This window comes from Gavia stellata, chromosome 2 (assembly GCF_030936135.1).
Source record: "Gavia stellata isolate bGavSte3 chromosome 2, bGavSte3.hap2, whole genome shotgun sequence".
NCBI lineage: Eukaryota > Metazoa > Chordata > Aves > Gaviiformes > Gaviidae > Gavia > Gavia stellata.
The window spans coordinates 106,692,782-106,709,914 of record NC_082595.1 but is presented as its reverse complement, the minus strand read 5'-3'; the positions used below and the strand labels follow the sequence as shown (position 1 = coordinate 106,709,914).

At 46.8% G+C, this 17,133-nt stretch overlaps 2 protein-coding genes across 4 annotated transcripts; one reads left to right on the top strand and one right to left on the bottom strand.

The window, feature by feature from the left end:
- Positions 1–1,117: 1,117 nt before the first annotated feature.
- On the bottom strand, positions 1,118–13,996 carry PLA2G7 (phospholipase A2 group VII). 3 transcript variants are annotated; one of them, XM_059835501.1, is made up of 11 exons: positions 13,957–13,996; positions 10,596–10,720; positions 8,223–8,373; positions 7,490–7,583; positions 6,871–6,939; positions 6,253–6,400; positions 4,605–4,718; positions 4,236–4,327; positions 3,616–3,789; positions 2,824–2,972; positions 1,118–2,475 (listed from the first exon to the last, which is right to left on the bottom strand). In XM_059835501.1, the coding sequence occupies exons 1-11, from the start codon at positions 13,994–13,996 to the stop codon at positions 2,372–2,374; spliced, it is 1,260 nt and encodes a 419-aa protein (XP_059691484.1). In that variant the 3' UTR covers positions 1,118–2,371. The 3 variants fall into 3 exon arrangements, with proteins under 3 accessions (XP_059691484.1, XP_059691482.1, XP_059691485.1); XM_059835499.1 differs by lacking the exon at positions 13,957–13,996 and adding an exon at positions 12,410–13,310; XM_059835502.1 differs by lacking the exon at positions 13,957–13,996 and adding an exon at positions 11,249–11,404.
- On the top strand, positions 11,723–12,305 carry IMP3 (IMP U3 small nucleolar ribonucleoprotein 3). Its single transcript, XM_059835503.1, has one exon. The coding sequence runs from the start codon at positions 11,723–11,725 to the stop codon at positions 12,278–12,280; it is 558 nt and encodes a 185-aa protein (XP_059691486.1). The 3' UTR covers positions 12,281–12,305.
- Positions 13,997–17,133: the final 3,137 nt, after the last annotated feature.

Genomic DNA, 17,133 nt, shown 5'->3' with positions numbered 1-17,133 from the left:
ACACTCCCATGAAAATGTGTTTTCATGGGAACAAGAATACAAGCAAAGCATTGAGTGTTTCTTCTACCTAACTGAGCAAATGCCTGTCACTACCATACTTCCCTGTCAAGTAATAGTGCTTGTTGGTAGACTGTTATTGTTGGCTTGGCTTCTTATAGCGATACTTTCTTTACTTAAACAAGAATTTGCCTCTTGACTGGCATTCCTTACTGAATGTGTGTGTGCACTAACTTGTATCTAACTGTTGGTGGGTGGTTCTTGAACAAAAGGTTTCTTGTGAGTTGCTGTATAGGCTACTGATGCTTTCTGATGTTTGCTTTTTGTAAAATTGCATTGTTAAGTGTGTTTCTTTAAGAAAAGTTGAGGGTATCTTTTTTTGGGGGGAGGGAGTTTTTTCTCTGTCGGAGAACATAGTTGTTTTGGGTTGAAATAAGTAAGTCCTGCATTTGATGCTGTTACAAAGCAATGGAAGAAGCTGGAATAAAGCTTTGGCTGGCATACAATGATGAGTGCTTTGTTAATGACTTGCGTTCTTTCCCTGTGCATAAGCCCAAATACTGCATGCATACAGAGTGTTGTTCTTCAGCTGTACTACTGCAGTTAGTTGTAGCTATGCATGTTCTGCAATTACTGGTTCTGTTTTGACCCTAAACAACTCTCTAGAGCACTGTGAGCTATGGTGAATGCTTTGAAGCATCACAAAATCATGTACAAAATAGAACTTGTATTTATGACATGGCCTTAGTTGCACTAATGGAAGATGAAGCTTTTCCTACAAATACGAAGCAGACCTAGTAGAACGGTTCTGCTGCTGCATGTGTACAGTGCAGTAAGGACTTCTTCAAACAGCTGCAGCTTATCTCGCCTTTTATTTTCCACCTCATGTGTTGAAAAGGGGCTTCTATTTTCCAGTCCTGTTCCATGATCCTGTATAGCATAGCCTCTAAAGAGGAGGAAGAACCTATGGATTTTTCATGCTGCCATAATGTTTTAGGAACCCAAGATCTCTGACAAGGTAATAGTCTGGCTGAGTATCACAGTAAGTCAAGTATTAGTGCTCACGCAGTAAGAGAAACACTTTCATGTTGATTCCCTTAATAGAGACAATACATGATGGTAGGCTGGAGAGAATTTAATTAAATTCTGAAAAACATGTCTTAGATGTTGTTGCAATCTCATGTTAAGATCACAGATTATATAAATATTTAATTACACTGATAACTACTTTGCTTGTTCTGCTTGCTTCAGTTGTTTTGTTTGTAACCTGATTTTGAAACAAATAGACTACAGTTAGAAGTAGTCCCCCCCTTCCTTTTGCAAGGCTTATTCATTTAGAAGTCACCCTTCCAGTGGCAGCTTCCATGAGTTTGGTTCTAAAAAATCGGAGCCGCCTTTACCCAACCACATAGTCAACTGCTTCTACTGACAGATACAGCAAACTCAAAGATGAGTGTCTGGAGAGGATTACAACCATGAGAAACATCAAGATGATCAAGCAATGCTTACATACTCCTTTTTAAAGGGAGTGGTAGAAGTGACACATCTCTTCTGTAATTTCACATACAACAGTATGACTGAGTGATAGTGGTAATACAGAGGTTAACCAGAGAGGCACTGCTTGGAGCTTTGCCTAAGGGGAATTACAGTTGTTACAACAAGAGTGACCATTTTGGCAGCTTTTGGAATGGAAACATCCTCTGAGTATGGCAGTAAACCCAGATCTTGCATTTAAGTGGATTAAGTTCATATAAGAATTCCTGTGTCTGAAAAAACACCTTCCTCTGCTGTTACCTTAAAATATTTCCTGTAGCTTTCACTGTGACTTACTAAAATAAGACAGTTTTGAAGACCTTCTTCCACTGGCACCTCTCTGACTAGAAGGAGCAAAAACTTGTTCCAACTCTCAACTGTTGTCAGAACATAGCTGAAATACTAAGTAGTTTAATGACAAAGATTTTTTTTTTTTTCCTCACGCTCCAAAAAAGGCTTGCTGGATGCAAACTGACTTAAAGCTCAGTAAGCAGAACTTCAGTTGAATTCCTTGGAGCTTAATCTCTCTCTCTCCAAACTTGATTCTAAGTCAAAACCAGAAAGAGTGTTTAAATTACTGTCAAGTGATATTTCTTCCCCCCCAGCTGCCTATAAAGCAGAAGTTACCCTGCTGCAGTATTTCAGTGAATTCCACTAACTCATTTGAACTAAAACTTCTCTACATTTTCATGATAATGTAACCTAATGCCTTATCTTTTTTTGTTGTTGCTCCACACCCCAAAAGCTTTGTAGGTGGCCAACGCTATCACATGTCTGAGCAATGTCTGGCCAACCTTAGTGTCCTGATGTCCATGCCATTTTCAGTACTTCTTTGTATTCCTTATTCAGGTTCAACTGAAGGTAAGTCAATATTGGTTCCAGGAATAACATTGGGTCCTATGCCATCCACAAGAGAATCCCACTTGTCAAAATCTTTCTTAAGACCTATAAAATAGCGGAAAGAAAGCCCAAGTAAAGCTACACTGAAAAATTAAATTATAGGATAGACAAATCAACTGGCAAAGTTGGGAAGGCATGATGTTTTAAGGAGGGAAAAATGACACTCCAGGTTTTTACGTATTAGAACAAAACTGCAATGTTCCTCCTCTGAATTGCTTAGATTACAAAAGCAAGTAACAAATCCCTAGAAAAAGGATCTGATTTGGTTTTTCTACTTAAACTTTTCTGACACACTTACTTTTGATCTTGTTCTAAACAGAATGGTTATATAAAAAGCTTCATAGGAATTAAGTGTTAATTTAACTTCATACTTTGATGTAAACAGAGACTTACTCAAATGTTTCTGCAGGAAGGCTAATGAAGCGTGATTGCTTATATCAATAGCTTCATTTGGATCTATTTCTCCTTTTAATTTGAAAAATCTTCCAATGATTTCTCCACTCACAAAGGTAAAGTCAGGAAAGCTCTGATGTACTGACCCCCTGCAAATAGAACAATGATCAACAGGCTTATAAGAATGCAGTCGTCTGATTAAATGATGCCATGAGTTGCACAGGCTTCTTCAAAGGCAGTCACACATCTTGTGCTGTTTTCTTTAGCAGAAGAAGATTAATCTCATGAGCATGCGAGATTAGCAGTAAATTCTGTCCTAACCACAGAAGGGAGGAAGTTTTGTACATGCTTACTGTAAGTCACTATAATTGCAATGGCAGTAAAGAGTTGGCTTGGCAAAACTTCAAGTTGCCTCTCTGCTCCGAGTATAAGGTGGATTATAAAGCCGTCCACTCCCCTGTACACAATGCTTTCACTAGGTGACTGCATCACTGAACCCAGGTGGCTATTTGAAGTGTTCAAACACAGATGATGCATGAGGCCCAGAGCAAAACTTGTGCTCCAGGGCAGGAATGCACACCCGGGAGTATCTTTTAGGCTTACTGGCTGCTTTGAGAGAGTTCTCTGTCTCCACTGTGGTGGACATACTGCTGTCTAATCATCCAGTGAAAACCCGGGCCATGAGGAAGTAGTGACTGTCTGTCTTTCTGCAGTTACATGTAACTGAACAGCTCCAACAAGAGAGTAAAGATTCATCTTCAACCACAGAAATGATGAATCCTGGAGACTTACTTGATAGTGATCATTTTCTTGTTTGTGTCATTGGAGCCGAGCTTCTTCATCTTTAAGATGTTATCAGCCCACTGGAATTTTTCAGAGTTGATAAAAAGCAGGGGTTGCTGGACACTGTTTTGGTAAATGTCATCACCTATGGGAAGCATCCATGCATCGAGGGCAATGCCACACCTGTCAAAAACAACTGGATATTGTCACAGAAGCAGAAAGCTTTGTACGGAAGTTCTCAGCATGCTTTCATTTGCAGGAGACATGGGAAAGAGAAACTTTCTATGATACTGAACAGGTAAACAGGTTAATGAATCATTTTGTTTCAAAATGATTTCTACGCTGGGGAAGAGAATTAATCCATTATCGCATTTGTTGGTCTCCATTGCCAGGTGCAGCTGGGCACAGGAGCTTCTGCAGGGTCCCACAGTATCGTGATATAATAGGATAGAGCCATTATGTTCCACCACATCCCCACAGTTCAAAGAAGCATGACTTGAGAAAAACAAGACATGCCAAACAAAACTTTTCTTCAAGAGCTAATTAGTAGTTGGGGGATCTTACGTAGAGGTCCCCTGCTCCAGACCTCTCAAGTGCCAAATGTCTCTTCCCTTGTTTTGCATACTTACCTGAATCTTATTTCTTTGCTGAGACTCTCAATAACTGTAGCACCACCAAAAGAGTGTCCCATCACAGCTATTCTGCTAGTATCAACAGAATCCTGTCAAAAAAATCCAGGTGCTGTAAGAGACTTTCTTTCCCAAACTTTTTTTTTTTTTAAAAGGGAATAATTTTTTAGGCAATAGATCCTACCGAAGTAGGAAGAGCATCATTTCAGCCCCATTACTATCTATCCAGTTTGGGATGACCTAAGAATATGCTCATAGATTACGGTGTGATCTTCAGAATAGTTTACACGAACCAATTTAGAAATGGAAGAGGGAAACCAGAAGCATTATTAGGTGTTTAACAAAATGCAGTCACTGCCTTTCACTCACCTTTACGCTACTCCAGTCGAAGTTTGAATTTAGTACATTCATTACTTCCTCTCCTGAATTGATTTTAAGAATGAGATTGAGAGCTTTGATACACTCCTGGGCTCTTTGCTGCACCTGGGGAGAAAGAGAAGTTGGGGCAGAGCAGTGGAGGGAATTATCAGACAACTGCTAGGCTTGCCGGCCCTTTGGACACAAGACTTAGTCTGATTTTTTCCCCTTAAGTGCTTGATATGGTAACAACTATTCTGAACTGCAGAATGCAACTGTAAACCAGAACTCTGACAAGGTCTAAACAACAACAAAACTGACTTTTGGATGTCCAAAGAGTGGAAGCTCTTGCGTAGATCCTCTGCACGCGGAGGAATTTATCCCTATAACATGCGCTGAAGACCTCAACTCCTTTGTCCTGTCACTACTCAGAGAAGGGGTTGTTGGGATGTCCAAAGTTACACAACCGCAAGGAAGGCTGACTTGCTGCTCCTCCTCATGCTCACTTTGATGAGCAAATGTCATTACATCACTTGCCCCATCTGCATGACAGCTTTGAAACTGTCTTTACACTGAATAAACCCAAAATAAGAAAGGACCAAGAAGCCCTTTCTGTTTCATATACGTACACATCCTTGAAAACTGTACTAAATCTGTTGCAAATAAAGGTTTTCACTGTTCGGTATAAGAAGTGGTTTTGATTTTGATATTTTAGTAAAAGAAAAGCTTCAAAAAGAACCAAAGAACAGTAGCGTCCTTGGGAACCGCAGTGGTGTAGGCAGCCAGCAAGATGTCTGTGCATCACTGAATTTCAAATAAATCTCTATCTCCTGACTTCTCTACTAGTGAAATTTGCAGGCAACAGCTTCTGGAGGTTATTTGCAAGCTCAGACATTACATATATGGACTCGTAAGTAGGATGTTGTATGCACACAGGAAATGACACTTGTACTGCTGTCTGTATGGCCCAAGGAGATAAAGAGAAACACCTCCCTGGCTGAGTTTGCATTAGCTGGAAGAAAACATTCCCATATTTTAAGAGTCAAGTCTATGCTTGGAGGAGCTCATCAGTATGGCCATATCATATCTAGCATGGATGCTGCCTATAATCAGGAAGTCTGCATTGTTTACACTGCTATAAACCACGTTGAAGTGTGTTGAAGATGATGAAGCAAACATCCCCCTTACAGCAGCCATGATTCATCTTGCTATCCAACAGCAAACAAAAGCTGAAGCAAGCCTAACATCCCCCTTACAGCAGCCAAGAGTCATCTTGCTATCCAACAGTAAACAAAAGCTGAAGCAAGCCTAAGGCCACACAAACATTTGAATTCAACACTGCGTCACTTCAAGACTGGGCTGGGCAGCAAAAGCGTGAAGACACAGTGAAGAAACAGAAAGAGTGGAACCAGAGGAAAAACAGCTGACTAAGCTCAACAGTGCAACGTCATGAGAAAGCTTTGTTGAGGAAGTAGTTTATGCTCTGGAGAAAGCTGTTGTTGGCTTTCCCATCTTCAGGCACATAGGACTTGATGCATTTTTATCTATCCCGAGTCATGGCAGAAGACTGCAGACATGACCAAAGGGAAAGAGTCTGCTAGTTGGTCCTAAACACACCACTCCTGCCTCACTTCCTAGAGCACAGACCTAGGACGAGTACCTGCTTATGGCGCAAACAACGCTCTTCCTCTCCAGTTTTTAGTTTCCTGTAGTAGATCCACTCTTTCTCCATGTTTGATGTAGACTCTTCCTGTGGTTCAGAAATGGACTTTTTTTTACAATAATATGTTGCTGAAGCAGATTCATCTCTGTAACATCAACAAAAGGTTATTTCTGGGGATGTATTCCATTTGGTTTGAGGTAAGTCAGCAGAGGTTTTAGATTTCACTTGTCTCAAGAGATCCAGCTACCAGCCAGTGCTGCTGCAATCACATCTGAGTGTAGACAGACTTTCTAAATAATGCAATAACTCTACCAAAACTCCCACCTCCTTTATGTTCTCCAGGTTCTAACACTAAGAGAGAGAAAAATAGCATGCCTGAAGAATGACGAACGATATCTATCCTGGGAGTTTTCATTCAAGGGCTTATCTAAGCAAATTCCCTTTGCTTACATAAGAGATAAGCTAGAGAAACAGGGGGTGTGGGCACAGCTGAAGAAGATATGTTAGTTTTTTCTTTTTAAAAAAAGTGTAAGTTCTTCTGTAGAAAAAATAACATTCTATTCAATGTGAGAAAGTTTCTTTCCATCAGAACTCAAAAACATGCAGTATACGCACCTGTGCTCCACAGCAGCCACTATAAAGCCCTGGGAAGCCATCTCTATGCAAATAGCAGAATAGATCGTCCTGCAATCACAACCACACTCTGGTGAGACACGTGCATTCATAATTATTACAATTACACTGCTCTTTAAACGTTGACCACACCACATATGCGCTAGCCCCCATTCAGTATTTCTTCTGCTTCAATTTGCTAGCCGGTAGAGCAGGATTTTGTACGCCAGCCACCAAAGCCTGTTCACAAAACCTTGTTACTGTTTTACTACCTATTCAGAAGGAAAAATGCTAATGATTTTAAGAAAGTAGCACATATGACACTTTGCATCTTCAAAGAGCTGTCCAAAAATCAACTAGCTAATCTTCACAACATGCTTATGGATTGGTAAATACCTTCACCCCTAAAATACAAAGGGAAAACACAAATACATCAACCCTGCTTTTATTTACTGCTATTGATTTTAGTGGAGGCATATTGATACACAGCAGCCTGTTCTTTGAATCTGTTTCAACTCCACAGGGATCTCACCCCCCTACTGAAAATCTGTTCACAACCATCCTTGGAGACTGCTGTCTCCATAGATGACAAAAATAGTTTGTCAACAAACTGCAGAATTACCGAAAAGCTCCAAGTCCATGGGAAAAAACGAGGAGTGGGTATTTTTCTCCCGGCTTAAAAGCAGCATTTGACTTTGCAGGACAGGTCACTGAACCTAGATAAAAATTGAAGCATATGTCATTATAACTGAAATGAGAGAAAGCATTTATTCCTGTGGAAGAGATCCCAGGAGTCTGGTGACCCCTGATTTCAGAGCGGTTGTCTGAAGATAAGGTACCAAATCTCATCCTTAAAATGCGGAAGACAAATAAGGATCTGACTCTGAAAATACTTTCTACCTGGCAGAAGATACTTTCCTTCTCCTCTTTTCGTCCACAGCCTAACACAAGGCCTCTTAAACCCTATGCGAAGAGATTTTCAAGACCAGTCAGCCATCCAAGTCTTGCTGGTATTCAGACCTTAGTATCTATCTGACCCTTGTATGTTTGCACATTTCCCTGTGGGATTGAAATCCCGACACATAAGTGCAGCTTACCCAAGCTCTTCCTAGAGCAAATTGCCCAGACACTCGTATTCATAGCAGTCAGAAACTGCAGGTCTGCCTGAGAACTGGGCACATTCAGCATTGAGCCTTACTACACAAATCCATCCCAAACACACGTACTTGTTTGGGAAAAACTATTTTTCAGTCCTGCAGCAATAGCACACTGCTCACGGAGCAGTGAGGCAATGACATGCATACAGAGCTCATGCCCTTGCACTAGCCAAGGAACAAAACCAGAACCAGTCTTACCAACATAGTACTGAAAAAGCCTTTCTCCTACAACTCGGTACATATTAAGGAAGTCAGAGAGTCCCTGATAGTACTCTTTATCTGGAATCCACCGTGCCTCTTCGTTATCTGTGGCATCGCATGACGGATAATACAGGCGCAAGAAGCTTCCCTGGGATTAGGAGAAAAAAAAAAATCAATAAAGAAAGATTGGTATTTACTTCTATATGGCAGAGAAAAAGGAAGATAAAAACATTTATGTCAAGGGCTTCAGATGCAAGAATGACAGCTCACGAGAATTAAAGAGAATCTCACAAGAAAATTATTATCCTATCCAGGCTTTCATGCCAATCACATGCCACTATCTTTTTGTCCCTGCCATGAATTTAAAGTAGCATGATTGTTGGCATCCAGGCAGAGATACACATCACCTTCTCTAGGTTAGCCTATGGCTAATTAAAAATGCTGCATTTAATTAAGTTAATCATTACAAAGACTCACTACCTATTTGCTCCATTTCTGCATCTTGCCAGATCTTTTCTTCTGTCTTCCTCACTATGCCTCCCTTCGGGAAATGGTACAATGATGCAGTTTGATCAGTTTAACAGGGATGACTATGTCCCCTTCAACCTTCCAACTGGGAGCTGTGATTTCTTTCCTTGCACCAGTGAGTCTCATGGAGCTGTTACTGACCCAATTCAGTTTGCTAAACTGGGGTGGGGGGGACAGTGGGGGGGAAGACCCTCCTAGACGTATATTTTTCCACTGGGTTAGCAAGACAAATTTTACCCTGAGACTAGTTTCTGCAAGTGTGATCCAGCAGAGCAAATGCGGGCAGAGGCCGGGGCATGGTCTCAACGTGGCTGTAGTGTTCCTGGCTAACCTGAGCAAAAGGCTGCCAGTAAAGCTCTTGGGCAGCTGCACAGCAAAGGAGTGCGATATATTGTTCTCCCTCCTCATCAAGATGTTGACAAATCTGTAGTGGTCCATCTTTCTGAACACGATTTTGTTCACCCGTGTTTTAGCTGCCTCCCTTTCTTACCACCAGTTTGAATCTTCTCTTACTGTCTGTACTCCAGGTCTTCCAGGAAACCACCCAAACTTTCCACATTCACATGGACCCTCCATGCCCCCGCTGCCAGAATTTTTCCTAGGCAGACAGCAGCAATATACCAACAGCAGATCTCCCGGCAGATGAACTGTATGTAATTTGCATTCTTACTTCCTGGTTTGCAAAGGAATTTGCGAAACACTCTTCAAATTCACTGTCTTGCTCCAACTGTACTTTTGCTTTAACAAGTTAAGTCTAGGGCCAAAAAGAACACGAGCTTTGGAATGAAGTCTGGTTTCTTGAACACTAATTTATCCATTTCATACACAACACGTACCAAAAGCTTGTTTAATGAAGCTTGTTTCTATTCACTCATCAAACTTAAATCAACCTTTGACACAAAGGCCATTAAGGAAGAAATCATCAAACCTTCATCCATACTGGTAACGATATTAATTTGATCCCAGAATTGGCCCAGTGAACTTCCCCAGGTGACTAACTGCTTACCGGAAAGGGAAAGAGGTTCATTATCTATGCCTGAGAGAACTGTAATTATATGGATCGCCTATCTAAGAAAAACACACAGGCTGACAGCAAAGAGAAATTAATCATTTCTTTGTGCTAATACAGAGTAAGCGCAGTAAGGGAAAACATATGAATAACCACTACAAACTGACCACAAGTTCCACTATACCTGGCTAGTCTGAGGAGTAAAACCGCAGCGTAAATGCAGCTGTATTCTCATAGGAAAATTAAAAAGCAAGAGGATTTGAAATGGAAACCCATAAGCAAGCTCATTAGCTGGCTATTTACTGTCCCCATCTTCTTATGATGGCTTCTCTCTGTACTAACCACTTGCAGAACTGTCATCCTGTTCTTTTTCAGATAGATAAAAATTTGCAGAAGACATCTCATGCTTTACCCTGAAGCTGAAACACTACATACCCTCATCACCAAATCCCGTTGGGATCTTTGTGATGAGAACAGCTATGGTCACGGAGATTGCGTGTGGAGTCTCCCCAGGAGCCCAACGCAGAAGGGAGCGGTGGGGTGGATGGGAGGAACCCTGAGGGTCCCAGGAGGACACAGTTTCTGTGCAGTATCTTGTGTAGGGGAGTCAGGAAGGCAAAGATATTAGAGGGAGGGAGGAAGTAGCCATGGGGAAAGCTTGCAGGTTACATCCATCTGGTAAATGCCCAGTACACTTCCTGCGTTGGGATGGAGAGGATAGAAAGCTCAGCTGTGAGACAAGACCTTCTGTTTGATTCGTCTGTAAAACTACAGCAAGTTGTTTCACTAACATTGTGGCTTAAATCTGAAGAAGGAAGAACCCAGAGCTTTACCTCAACTGCATTTTCCGTCATCAGGTCTGTGCATCCAACTGAGTGCGGTCCCTTTCCTTCAGGGATCCTATAAAACTTCTCAGTGCTGCTGCTCCCCATTTCCATGGGTGCCTTCACCGACAAACCTGGGGAAAAACCCAAAGCAAATCAAGAGACTGCCGTGGCCTGTGTGACCAGATCACCTACCCTGAAAAAAAAATTTGGCGCATTGAAGGTCCCAGAGTAGGGAACTCAAGGTTGAGCTGATAGAGGAATCTGCTTACGAGAATCAGAGATCTGAAATCCCGTGTCACCAGCCTTGGAGTGGGGGAATTTCCTTGGAGCAGGGTGTCCCGAATCCCAAGGATCAGACAGCACTGCGCACTAAACGGAAAGGCGGGGAGGAGGCGTTTGGCTGGGGACGCGGCGGTGGCACGCGGGAGGTCGAGGTGCTGAGGTGCGGAGCAGCAGCAGCCTCGCTCCTTGGGCACCAAGAGGGAAGCGCGGCCCAAGAGCCCCCGGTTCAGGCGGGAAGGCAGTTCCCCCCCTGCCAGGCTACGGCCTACGGCTGCTCCTCCGCCCACGAAGGGCCGAGAGGGAAGTTTTTGCAGCACCTCGCCAAACAAAACTGGCCTACGCATCTGGGGGAGGAGGAGACCGTGGAGAAAACCAACCTTGGAGCCGTTTTTCCAAGAGGCATGGAGAGGCCTGGACCTGGTCCCTGGAGAGAAAAGAGCTGCCCGTGCAGGGGGGGTTGTGGGGGGTCCCGGCCCGTGCCTGGGATGACACCTCGGAGCCAGGCTGGCCCTGGGGACGAGTGGAGCGCAGGGGACGCGGCCGCATCCCCGGCTAGGCAGCAGGCCGGAGCCGCCTCCCCTGCCCCTCGCTCCGGCAGCCGCGGCGGGTTTTATCTGCCGCCTCCTCCTCTGCCGGCAGCAGCCCCGGCACGGCGTGGAAGAGACCCGCGGCCATCCTAACAGCGCAAGAGGCGCTGGGCGGGCCCGCTCCCGCCGGCGGCAGCGGGGAGCCGCGCCGGGGCGGGCCTCCCTCAGCGGGGACGCGGCGGCAGCGGCGGGGCGGGGCGCGGCCGCTCCCCCCCGGAAAGGGCGGTCGCTGCCGGCGGCCGCGCAGCCGCCCGCGTCGCCAAGATGGTGCGGAAGCTGAAGTACCACGAGCAGAAGCTGCTGCGGCGGCTGGAGCTGGTGAGCTGGGAGGCGGCGGCGGGCAGCCTGGCCGAGGTGAAGGCGCTGCGGCGTTACCGGCTGGGCCGGCGGGAGGACTACGTGCAGTACAAGGCGCTGGCCCGCGCCGTCCGCGCCTTGGCCCGCCGCCTCCGCGACCTGGGCCCGGCCAGCGCCGCCTTCCGCGCCCGCTGCGCCGGCGCGCTGCTGGAGAAGCTGTACGGCCTGGGGCTGGTGAGCTGCCGGCGGTCGCTGGCCGCCTGCGAGAGCCTCTCGGCCGCCGCCTTCTGCCGCCGGCGGCTGCCCTGCCTGCTGGTGAAGCTGCGGATGGCCCAGAACCTGCGCCACGCCGTCACCTTCGTGGAGCAGGGACACGTCCGCGTGGGGCCCGAGGTGGTGACCGACCCCGCTCTCCTCGTCCCCCGCGCCGTGGAGGACTTCATCACCTGGGTGGACGCCTCTCGCCTGCGGCAGAAGGTGCTCGACTACAACCAGGAGCGCGACGACTTCGACCTGGCCGCCTAGGGACGGGCCGCCCGCCCGGCCCCTGCCCTGCCGCTGCTCCCCGCTGCCCTGCCCCGGGACAGGCGTGGGACTAAGCAGGCGCCGGTAAAACCACAGCCGTGCCGCCAGCGGGTATCCCCCCCAACACACCTGCAAGGGGGAGAGGTACTCCTAGTAACATACGGCACCGCTCCTAGCTCCCCTTCACAGCTAACGGCTCCCTTCGTCCGCGCGGAGAACCGTCCCTTCCGCATCCGTCGCCCCGAGAAAATCGCCTGGCTCCATCATACTTCCATCCCGTACAGCAGAAGTGCTTGGAAAGGTCTCTGCCTGGTCGCAGGAGAGGATGCGGTCGGGTTCAAGTGCTTGGCTGCTAATAATAGCTGCTGGAAGGGGTTTTAAGCCTGGCCGAGAGCTGTTTTAGGACTGAGTTTGGCAGCTCCGCTGCTGCTTTTCGAAGAGGTTGCCCTGCCAGCAGTTCCTCCTTCAGCTGATGGGTGCGCAGTAACCGGACGAGCTGTTTCGGGAAGGGTTTTCTCTTGATACCGCGGAACGTGTCTATGGGGGAAATGTGGGGCTTGTTTGGGGTCAGCAGTAAACAAGGAGGCCAAGTACTGCATTTCTGAAACTGTAAAAGTTTTAGCCAAAAATGGAATTAAAAAAAAAAGAAAAAAATAAAGGAAGAAAATAAATAAAAAAGCCAACTTTATTTTCATGTGAAGTCGTAAAGGGAAGGTAGATACTCTGAGTTCACTATCTTTGCTGTGTGGGGCTCCAGCTGACAATTGGGCATCACTTACGGAGCAGGATCTAACTGGGGAGGCGTTGGAGCGAAAGGTGTCCTAACCGTACCTGCAGATCTGGGGGGAGCTTTTCATTTAGCACGTAAGCCAAACAAAAATCGGTACCTGAGGGGAGCCTCAGGCCTTCTGGGTTGTTGGGAACTTCATTCCCCTTTGAAATAAAGAGCAGAAAAGCAAAAATAAAACAGTTGTTTTTAAGTTGCTGAAGAAGTGCATGTGCTCTTTTATGATACAGTTTCTCTGAGAGTTTCTTCTGTTTTTGAAGTATTCCAGTAAGCCCTGTTCATCATCTTGCAGAACTTTTTTGGTTTTTGTATAACTTCTTTTATGTACCTTTTTTTTTGATAGCTACAAGGCTACTATTACTGAGTTATAAAGTGGTTTTTGCAAGAAATGCTTTCTTTCCCTTTCCCAGGACTACGAAAGGATTTGGCAGTAGGTTTGGGAGCAGAGCTTTGGGAGCTGAGACTGCCTGTCCCCTTTGGGGGCTGGAGTTCAGCTGCAGCCACCCATCTGGGTCTGGATGCTTTAGTGTGGCTTTTGCTGAAGAGGAAAGGTGTTTAGGTGAGGGGGATTTTGGGGTTATTGAATCAGGACCAGAAACTGTCATCAAATATTATGGCTGTTCTTTAAAATGTGAACTAAATGTTAAAATTCCTACCAGTCTCATAAGCCAAATGTATTAAGCAGAGCATTAACTTTAAACGCAATAATAGACATTAAGAAAAGGACATGAAAGAGGTGGGGAAACCCCTTTGCTTGCCTTACGAACTACTCCTGTTTATACTTGAATTTATTTCAGTAAAACATCACCTGTAACACCTTAAAAACCTTTTTCTTGGGGCATACACCTTGCTTATGATAAGAAATAAAAATTGAAAAGAAGTTTTGCACCTGAAGCGTGACTTTTCTTAAACACCTTTCCAGCTTTCATCTAGAACAATGTCATTCTTTCTTGGGAAATTCAGAAGGTGCCTAATTCAGGTGCAGGTAAAAATGCTGCATTTGCTCTGCTTTACTCTTTTTGGGGGAGTTTAAATAACAGCACGGTGACGTGCCCTGTGCAGGGCATTTTACTACTCAGATGCTGAACTGCTGCTCTGCCCAGTTAGTCCAGCTTTTGAAGAGCAGAAAAGGCAATCTCCAACCTCCAGCCTGTTACCCCCTGTAGTTTACATCATCAGCCTGTTCTTTTTGTCCTGAACCAACTTCTCATCATTCATCCGTGCACCTCCAGCATCTGTAGTGGAAGAGAAACAACCCAAAAACCTGTAGGCAGTTAAATTATGCTACAGAAGTGATAGCTAATTGATTTCCCTACGGGTGCTGTGGGATAATTGCATCCATCACCCCCGCTTTCCTCCTGCGGTATTGGAAATCAAATCCTTAACGTGTTTTTTAAGAAATGCGTCGGGTTGTGTCTTTATATGTCTGTGCGTGTCTTAAGTCTGGAAGACTGCGGCCCTGCTGGTATTACAGTAGCCGAGACCTGAGATGCGCGTCCTGCTCCTAAATTTGTAATAGCTGGAGTCCACGCACGCCTCGGAGGAGAGCTAGGTCCGCTTCAAGTGCGATAAACAAAGCGTTGTCTCCATCCGAAAATGGAAGCTGCATCTGACAGCAGCATGCCCACGTTCTTGCTCGTGAATGCAATCAGGCAGATTGTTTTTAATAGTGTTCTTCCCTTCAGGTCGTGGGTTGGAGTTTGTTTGCCAGAGCCGACGTGCTGCGGCTGCGGCCGGGCGGTTCCCGCAGCAGCTCCGGAGCCATGGATTGAAAGGGCGCAGGAAGTGGCTCCGACAGCCTTTCCTGGTGCTTGGATAAACACGGAGGCTTTTTTTAAATTTCAAGGCTGGATCCGACATCCGTATAAATCGGCACGGGCTTCCATGGGTTTGTGTGAGCTGGCACGAGGAGGCAATCCGGCACTGCACTTTTTTGGGCCAGATCCTGCACGCTCTCCCCTCCAGCGCTCCGGAGGCTCGCAGCAGGAGAGCTTACGCACATGAGAGTGGCAGGACGGGGTGGTGGGTGTCACTGTGCTTCTTCCCAGCACCTTCTGAAGTGGGTTTGCTGTTCCTCAGGTGGCTCAGCATCTCCACGGACCTGCGGGAGGTTACTGGTGGAGGAGGACAGAGGATGGTGGTCCTGGTGTCGGGGCGAGCTGGCCCCACGCCTGACAGAACCTGATCTCTGCTGCTACCACGAGTGTCCCTCTCCGCAGCCGGGGGCTGGAGAGGTGCCAGCTTCTCCAGCGAGGGAGGAAGGGGCTGCAGGGGGGTCTGGGCAGTGCAAGGGCCATCAGAGCAAACGGCCAGCAGTTCCCACGCGGGAGCTCTTACTTGGATAGTGGGCAGCGGGAAGGGAGGTTTTACCAGGGCTTGTGGGTTTAGGGTTTTTTTTTCCCTTGTTTCTATTTTTTCCTCTTTTTTCCCCTCCCTGACCTTGGCTTGTCCTTCATTTGAAGGCTGCCAAAGCGGGGGAGCTGAGCCTGGGGAGTGTGGGGGAGCTGATGGAACAAGTCCTTCACACTGACGCCTTTTGTGTTGCAGGGTGTAAATGGCTGAGGCTGTCACTGAAATGCAAATGTGTACTTTTCCGCTGATCTGAGCCACTTCTTTTCCAGTAAACAAGAATGCTGCATGTTTTAAAGGCTGCTTGCATCTGAATCTTGGCGTGCCTTAGTGCAGAGGTGATGCCGACCTCAGTAATTCAGTGATAGCGCATCACGGCACGCGGGGCTGGGGAAGGACGTAGGTCCCCCTTGCCAAATGGGGTACAGAGACTGAGAGAAGCAATGGTGGAGCTGGGCGATTCCCAGCCTTTTGGGTGATGCTCCTGCATCCTGGGTTAGGCCAGGGCCTCCGAGCCACGTCCCAGGGGACTTCCATGCGCTCATCTCAGTAGCACTCCCCAGCGACAGATTCCCCAAGGGATGGAGGTGTCACTGTCCCCTTCTTGAGCTCCAAGTACTCTGTTTTAAGTACTTCCCCTGCCTGATTTGGCACTGGAGATTGAACCAAAGAGCCAGTTCTCATCACCAAGGCGTGGGATCACGTTGGTCCCTACCCAAGACACCAAAACATTTCGACATTCATTGGGTCTGGGGGAAAAAGCACCCCGAAGCGTTATGACAGCATTTACCTGAGAGCCCCAGTTTTGCTCCCTGCTCTTAAATGCCCCGTTTTAGGCAGTGAAGCAACTCTTCTCACCCTTTGCCTGCTGGTTTGGGCCTGAAGCAGGACCTGGGTGGTGGACAACCTGTCTGCTGTGTGGTGGGACATGGGGATGTTGGGTGGAAGCAGAAGGCAGCAGCTTTGGAGTCAGCAGGAGGAGGCACTTGGGTTCAGCCTTCCCATAAACCGTGGAACTTCTGGATCCAAGGGCTAAATCCAAGTGTACCTCCCCCAGTGGGAACGTCCCCTCTCACTTCTCTGCAAGCATGACTCCACTGCAGAAAGGTCCCTTCCCCCCGAATATTAGCTGATTTTGAAGAGATAAAGTGTTTCACTTCCAGCAGGCAGAGAAAAAGGGGAGACCAACCACCAACGACAGTCAGAGATGGAGATTTGAGCATCTCCAGTTTCCTCCTAGAGCCGCCTGTTAGAGGACCCTGCCTGTGCCCAGCAGTAAGTCGCAACAGCTTCTCGGCTGCTGTAAATCCTCGTCAGCGGGGTTGATACGTGCAAGTCTGGACGGCATTGCCGCCCTCGGTTCCTACCCTGAAGAGCCACCACCCGCTCCCGGAGAGGCTCAGATGGTTGTGTCACAGGGTAAAGTACAGGCAGGCTCTCCCGGCGGGTTTGTCCGACTAACGTTACAGCCCACCACCTTGTCACCTATATCTGAGCTCATTGGGCTTAAAACACACCGCGGGGAACCACATCCCAAACCCACCGTCTCTCTCCCCGCCGGCTCTAACGCAGCCAGGGCGCAGGGTCCCGTGCAAGGTGTCCACCTTGCAGATGCTGGGTTAGGGGGAGATGACTGCCATGCTGGCAGAGCACCCAAAACCTCCTGCTCTGTGTCCCTCTCAGCCTCCCAGAAGAATTTAGGTCCGGAAGGACTGCT